This window comes from Hordeum vulgare, chromosome 2H, assembly GCF_904849725.1.
Source record: "Hordeum vulgare subsp. vulgare chromosome 2H, MorexV3_pseudomolecules_assembly, whole genome shotgun sequence".
In the NCBI taxonomy this organism is placed as follows: Eukaryota; Viridiplantae; Streptophyta; class Magnoliopsida; order Poales; family Poaceae; genus Hordeum; species Hordeum vulgare.
Window position 1 is genome coordinate 174,149,327 of NC_058519.1, and position 7,648 is coordinate 174,156,974.

The 7,648-nt window shown below is 44.8% G+C and overlaps 1 protein-coding gene across 1 annotated transcript; it reads right to left on the minus strand.

The window, feature by feature from the left end:
* Nucleotides 1-2,750: 2,750 nt before the first annotated feature.
* Nucleotides 2,751-5,001, minus strand: LOC123429868 (equilibrative nucleotide transporter 3-like). The gene is made up of 9 exons (XM_045113844.1): nt 4,887-5,001; nt 4,660-4,764; nt 4,395-4,550; nt 4,175-4,318; nt 3,955-4,060; nt 3,700-3,875; nt 3,445-3,605; nt 3,094-3,352; nt 2,751-2,982 (listed from the first exon to the last, which is right to left on the minus strand). The coding sequence occupies exons 1-9, from the start codon at nt 4,932-4,934 to the stop codon at nt 2,875-2,877; spliced, it is 1,263 nt and encodes a 420-aa protein (XP_044969779.1). The 5' UTR covers nt 4,935-5,001; the 3' UTR covers nt 2,751-2,874.
* Nucleotides 5,002-7,648: the final 2,647 nt, after the last annotated feature.

Here is a 7,648-nt window from a genome sequence, read left to right on the forward strand (position 1 = left end):
AATAGGGAGGGGAAGGAGTTGCATATCGACTACTAGACTTGGCTGGAATAACATATTGAGTGGCACAAATCTCTCAAGATAGGTAGGGCAGGATGTGTAATTAGTGAAAACTAAACATCCATGAGTAGAGAGAAAGTTGCACATCACTACTAGGTAGCTAGCCGAGGCCCGAGGGTAAGTGACTAGTTGTACGTCACAAAAAGTTAGTTGTCATGTAGCTAGATTGCAATTTCATCGAAAGTTAGATGATTCATCAACTTTAAAAAAGGGTTTTAAAATATTTGCACCATACAGTAATAAAGTTGCACCATGCGATAGTAAAGCTGCACTATATTACATTAAATTTGACATTGAATTTTTTTCATCAAATATGCTTATGCGGTATCTAGTTTCAAAGATCTTATCACAAGAATTTTAAAAATGAAAGCAGATCAGAATTTCAATACGCGGTTTAAAAGTTATGACTTTTTAACCCAACCTAAGCGTATATGACACCATAAAATCTATACATATACTTAATTGAAGACTCTCAACTAATTACCACGTTAAGTAGAAATTAAGAGTCGTACATCTTCAATGGGACTGAATTATTACGATGGATATCAACCCGTATAATCGAGGCTCAAAATCTAAATCTTATATTCAACAACCGTGAAAAACAACTCCCTCAAAGATTTTGTGTCACCGATCCATGCCATCCTGCAAACCTATTAACGACCTCGAGGCGGACGCGCAGCTGTGGGCCTGTGGCTGGACAACCTGACACGCGGGACTGCGCACCGGTGTGTCCCAGCGTGAGCTAACATGGCTGGATGATGCGGAAGTTGGATTGGAGGGCCTCTAACCGTGGAACTTTCCGCACGGCTGCACGGCGTCGGCTCAAGTGTACGTACATGTTAGCCTTGATTCTACTCAGACACATGAATACACGATCTGGCACTGGAGGCGGGCGGCTGGATCGATTTGGTCCAAGGCTAGCTAGCTTTTCAATCAGCGGAAAACACACGGGCATACTGCAGCCTGGGCTAATCCATTTTCTCTGTCAGCCCGGCCGATGCTATTATCCGAAAGCAAAACGCATCACTGCCAGCATGTGCGAGGACTAAGATGTTGGGCTGCATGCCGGCGAAGGCGAGATGTGCCAGAAGCGACGAGACTCTGACCCTGCCACATGTTTCCGGTGCACTGCTTGCAGCGGTACAAATTCAGAGTAAAGTCTTTTTCTTTGCACTTTTTTTTAAGTTGCCTCCTTTGTCATGGATAAATTGCAAATTGCATATATAGGATATAGTTAAATAATATGATGCACAAGGGTTACTTGCACTTAGGCTACCACATGGATAACAACATGAACGGCATCCTGACTAGCTAGCAAAACTTACAAGCTGATTCAAATCTTTTATACATTGCACATGGTAGAGAAATAGACTGACCTAATATAAATCAAAATACACACAAAAGTATTTTTTGGACGTGTACCTGATCTAAATTTTTTTCTATGTTATTTCAGTGCAGGACATTTTTTTCAGCTAGAGATAACAATAACTAATTAACTACATTATTAAATTCAGCCAACTACGTCACACAATTATTTCTTGAATTTCAGATACTTTAAGTTTTTTCACCCGCAAAAAAAAGATACTTTAAGTTTTATCCGAAGCGACAAATAGTTAATTTAGTGATCAATCCTTTTTTTTATCAAGGAAACAAACATTTTTTGTTTCAGGAAGGAATAATTGTTGCATTTTTTTGTCAGCTGTGCATGGAAAAAAAGGGGAAAGAGTACTGCACGTCAAAGCATCAAATATAATGTTAATCTATTATGCTTCTAAAATTACGAGTTTCTTACAGTTTGTTAATGAGAAAATGCAATTATATAATACAAACTTTTATGTATAGTATTTGTTGTTAATTGAATTTAATTAGCTTCCTTCGATGTGTGTCTATACTACAGTATTGAGGGTTAGTGCTTGATATTTTGGCTCGGCTTATATGTAATACTTCTTCTCTACAATTTATTTCCTTCTGAAAATACGTTTATGATTGATTCTTCATGCTTATTTCTATTCCCTAAAACTAGGGAACCTATTTTCAAGTTAGTGATTCCTAAAACTATTGAAATATAACACAATTGGTTTATGTCGGTCCACCTCAATGACTTGGCACTTAAATTATGGTGTTGTCCCAATTAAAATAAAATTTACCATCAAATTAGATCATTGTTCTTTAGGCATGCTCAGGCTCAATGGATATTGTGGAAGGGTCACATGGTTGAAGAGATCAGCTATACTAATTAGAGACTCTCAACTAATTACCATCTTCATTATAAATTAAGAGTAGGACATCTTTGATGGGACCTAATCATTACGGTGGAGATCAACCCGTATAATTCGAGGCTAAAATCTAAATCTCTCTTTGCCTCTCCCTGTCTCTCTCTCTATATATATATCTATCTATTGAAAGAGTTGCATTTGTAATTTTAAAGATATTACGTATTGTGTGCTATTGTTGAACACATTTTTTGGGAGTTGTGTCACGGATTTTAACAATAAAATAAACTATAATTCATGAAGATAATCCTGAAATTTTCTTAGAGTCATTATTTATATGCATGTAAATTAGATTGTAAGATAGTATTATATAACTAGCCCGTGCGATGCACCGGTTAGCGACTAGTGATACTAAAAGTTTGCATGTCGCACTTGAGAATGGTCCGACAAGATGCACCTGACAAATGCATGCTGGCCGGCCGCTCGCAACAGGTAAAAAGCGCGCGCACTAATAAGATTCTAGGAAAGGAAATAAGGGAAAACGGAAATATGTAGTGCTTCTCGATTTGGAACAAATCTGGATGACATGCAGCCAAATGTTTGATCACCATCCTTTGCCTATGAGCCACAGCCAGTCAAGAACAGCCCCTAAACATATGCCTGCCAAGAGGCAAAACACGAGCAGGTTTCCGAGAGCATTCTTTTCTGGCCCCTGTAAAAAAAAAACGAAAGTGCAAACTCAGTCAGTACTCAGTAGTAGCACCGGCATTACCCCCCATTAAAAACGAAAGGAAACATCAGACCGTCAGGAACGCAGACCAACCTTGTACGGTTTGGGCGCCTCGGTCAGGACGCAGACCGTCAGGTACCCGTTGCTGAGTCCTAGAGCCGACACGAGCACGATCGTCCAGGACTCCCCTCCGTACCTGGCCGCGCAGTAGAACGCCGGGAGGAGCAGGTACCGCGCGAGCACCATGGCCAGTAGTCTCCTCCGAGACGTCACCTTGACGCTCTCCATCAGAGGCACGTATCTCCCGACCAGGTCCGAGCTGTTGTAGGTCGCGATCAGCACCAGCGCGTACCTGCGCGTGTTTTCATTCCATCCTTCGTACGTAGTACTGTAATAAGCAAAAGGGTAATCTCAGGGGCATGCTAGAATGGGATGGCGACTTACCAGGAGCCCAAGCTGTGCGATTCAAGGTCTTCGGCTAGAAATCCTGGGAAGATGGAGAGCGTCAGCAGGTAGATGAGGAACATGTCCAAGGCATAGTCCATGTTGAGCATGAGGAGCTGCTTGTTGCTCAAACGTTCAGGGATGGCTGGGTCGTCTTCAGCCTGAAACGCACATATGGATCTTTCATTTTGCCATCCGCCTGGAGCTAGATTACAGTTTTCAGCTGGCGTGGACGAGGGTACCATACGTCCGTACCGATAGTTTTGGGTGTCTTTGGAGGCCGGCGGCAGCAAGGTCGGCGGCGACCGTCAGAGATCCCTCGGAAGCCGCCTTTGCACGGTAGAATTTCACTATTGGCAGCTTGGGGAAGACGTGGGCATACAGCACCAAGCACAGCACCTCGAAGACGCATGATGCAGCGAAGAACAACACTGCAATATGTATATAGTAGATATGAGCATGAATAAGTAGAAACTCGGAATGAATTGGAGGTTGCATGATGCGACATACTAGCTCCTCTGCGAAGGCCGTCTCTGGATTTCTCGAAGGCCGCTTTTGTAACGAGCCTCAGGGCAGACGTTATTGCGCCCGATGCAGCCATGCCAGCAGAAAATGACTGGATCCAAGCACATTAGTGTCTCTTATATTCCTCAAAAGAAAAGAAAAAACAAATACCCCGTAGCCAGTGCAAAAATTCCATGCATGTGCTGGCACAAGAAATTAATTTCACCTGTATGAACTCCGGGCACATCAAGGATAGGTCCCCGGTCATGGCACCTTCGACGTGACCTTCCGCGACGCCAAACACTGACACAACCGTACACACGCCGATGAAGGCTGCGATTCCACCTCTACCCGACGTCGCAAGATCCAGCTACGGTGCAGGAGAGAGGAATCGAGCAGTCAATGTTCAATGGTTCAGAACACAGAGTTTCTGAAAATGTGCTTACGATGATGAGAGCGAGCGAGCTGAGGAAGAAAAGTGAGTACCCCACCAAGTTTCGCACCCTGGTGTTTACTTTCGCCTCATGGTAGGCAAACACCGCAGCTATCACGAGCACAAACGGCTGATAGGTGAGAGTGATGACTCTAACCGGATGGTAGCTCTGAATGCACAAATGTCAAAAGTTAGCTCTGTGTGTGTGTGCGCGCGCGTGTGGCCTACTCGATGTGGAAGAAGAAAAGCATTCGTATACTAGTAAAAGTTTGTTATACTGGGAAGAGGTGGACGAAGTAATCTTCCATGGTGAGCATGCTGTTGTACCCAAAGAGGCATCCGTTGCCCAGAAGCCAGCAGATGAAGACGGCCAAACTCTTGCCCTGATCAACGCATGCATATCGTATACAGTATGTTTGCAGAAATAAATAGATGCTTGAGGTGATTCAGTGGAAGGGATCGATCAAGCACGGAATTATCTCGCGACGAAAATGACGATGCAAACCTCCGGAATTGTGTGCACCCCGCGATGACCATCTTCGCCGTATGCCATGCTAGCTTAGTTCACTTTGGTGGCCCTGTGGGACGAGAACAAGCCACACAAATGAGAAAAGAAAGACTTTGGGACGGCTAGCATCGAAAGCGTCCTGAAAGAAAATGCCAATATGAAGGCCCTAGCTAGCATATACGCTTAGGATAATCAGACGACACAGCTACGCCGTCTTCTCTCGTTACGGTAAGCACGCATGTCATCCTTTTCTCTCTTTTCCTTAAAGGAGGATGACCCCCGCCTCTAGCATATGAGCAATGCATCCAATCATTTTATTAATAATATATAAAAAGAAAATTACAAAATAATACATCAGTAAGACTGAACCGTCCAGACAACATTTGTCGCTACTCCTATCCAGTTGATAAAGGGTTGCTGATAGTTTAGGCCTAACACTAAACAGACCTCGCAGCAAAACCTAACATCTAACACCCGAGGCCCAAACCAAGCCACCTGCCGGGTATGGGGCACCCACCGGTCCGGTGCACACTCAGAGGCCGCCGTCGCCACCTGCCACCAATCCATCTTCAGAGTTATACTGATGCATCTACAATTGGTGTTCACCGGTCTGCTGAATGCCGTCGCTGTCGTCGGTGAGAGTGAGGAGAGGGGAGAGGGGACATAGAAAGCGGTGAGGGAAGGTGAGGGTAATAACCGCGGAAGCTTCGGGAAGTAATACCGCTTCTCGAGCGTGTCTCCTTGCATGCAGCCCCCACCGTCCACGTGCATCACGCGGACCTCGCTCCCTAGAAACTATCGATTCAAGCGTTTTCAGGAAGATAGGTCCACAGGTACTTTAAACTTCATGTGATGCAGAGCCAATTTTGTACGCACCCAACCAGACAGCCCAGATTTTTCCCATGCGGGCCTAGTTGTACTTAATGCACGCAACCATACACGCCCTTATATTCTATCAATTAATTTTAATTGCCATGTCAAGCTCCTATGTGTGATACACGTCATGTGGCCCACCCACCACTTTTCCCCTTTCCGAATCTTCTCCCCCATTTCTCATCTTCCTCCTGCTTGCCATCTCTCGCTGGCCTCTCGTCTCCGCATTTCCTCACGCTCTGCCTTCTTCAACACCCATTGGCTACTACACCCGGATCTTGCCGGCGAGGGCACCTCCCTCAGCTCCGGTAACCGCCACAACGGGGGATGTGGACTGGTGTTGCGAGTAGTGGCCGCTACGGAAGGGCGTCCGACGCTTCTGCTTTGCAACACCATCGTTGTTGCATGATCTTCGGCAACCACGAGTGGGCTGCAACAAGTTTTGTGGATTGCAACCAAGCACTATTGGTGTAGATGCTGGCCGCCACTGCTGCTGCTGCAACCTCCAGTTTTCTGTAGCAGGTCCGGTGATGGTGCTATGAACACCGCGGCTGCCACTTCCGTTGCTGCCACCCAACATTTTTGTAGTAGGTCCGGTGATGTTGCTATGCAACACCGCCATCGACACTGTCGTTGCTGCCACCCTTTGTTTTTTGTAGCGGGTCCATCGATGTTGTTACGAAACATTCTCGCTGTTGCCACCCTCCATTTGTCCGGTGATGCTGTTGTGCAACACCGTTGGCGACACTGCCGTTGTTGCAACCCTCCTTTCTGTAGGAGGCCCGGGATGCTGCTTTGCAGCACCATCGTTGCTTGAAGAGGTGGGATTGCCGGTGTTTGTACTTTCTAGGCAGGGACACCACTCACCGCGCTGCTGTAAGGGCATATCCAACGTCAATCTGCAAATGTCTTTATATGTCCGCCTTTATGTTCGGACGTGGTCTGCGAATATGATGTGGAAAGGAGTCATCCAATGTTAAAGTATCCGGTTGAAAGGAGGAAAAGTAGGTGGGATCATGCATGTGGTGGGATATTTGTGATTTAGTGCCTGATTGCAAGGAAAAGAGGGAGACCATACATGTACCGTTGGGAGAAGAGAGGGAAAAAAGGGACATTCATGTGACTTGTCAAGTGAATGTCTGTACTCCTGCAAAGCTCCCCCATTTTTGTCTCTTAATACCGGCATCCGTAAGTCCAAATTGCTAAGCGGACATATACAAGTTCCCGTTGAATGACAAACATGATCCACACAACATGGTTCGAAAGTATGCGGGCGGTTTGAGGGTCGGCGTTGGGGATGCCCTAACGCAACATCTCAAGGGTGCATGTTGTAGTCGGGTCAGCATCTCAAGGTATAGATATCATAGAAATTTTTGAAAAAGTAAAATAAAAAATAACTATCTCAAATTCCCATGGGGAAAGAAAATTTATTTATGCATATGATAAAGAAAAAATCCATCCTCTGTGTGGCTCTATCGCATTATTTTCCTTTGAAATACGAAGGATTGACTTTTACCTATACAGGAATAAGAATCCATACAAATCAAAGGACTGCCAAGAATTTTTTTCCTACAAAAATCTTTTTCTTGAAAGTTCCTACAAAGCTCTTTTATTTATACCAAAAGGAGGCATAATTCATCCTAACATATAGGGAGATCCAAAAAGAGTGGGAGGAAGCGGGCCACCATACATCGGGTAGCCTTAAAGCATCTCTAGCACACCACTTAAAAGTAGGGTTAATTTTTACGTTTTAAGGTTTTTATCGAAAAAAGTATCGTAAAAGTGGTTCAACCCGTACTCGTTTTAAAGGGCATCGAGAATCCACATTTGAGACCCTTATATTTGAAAGCTGGAAGGTCAAACCAAGGGTGCCTCGTATACCGATC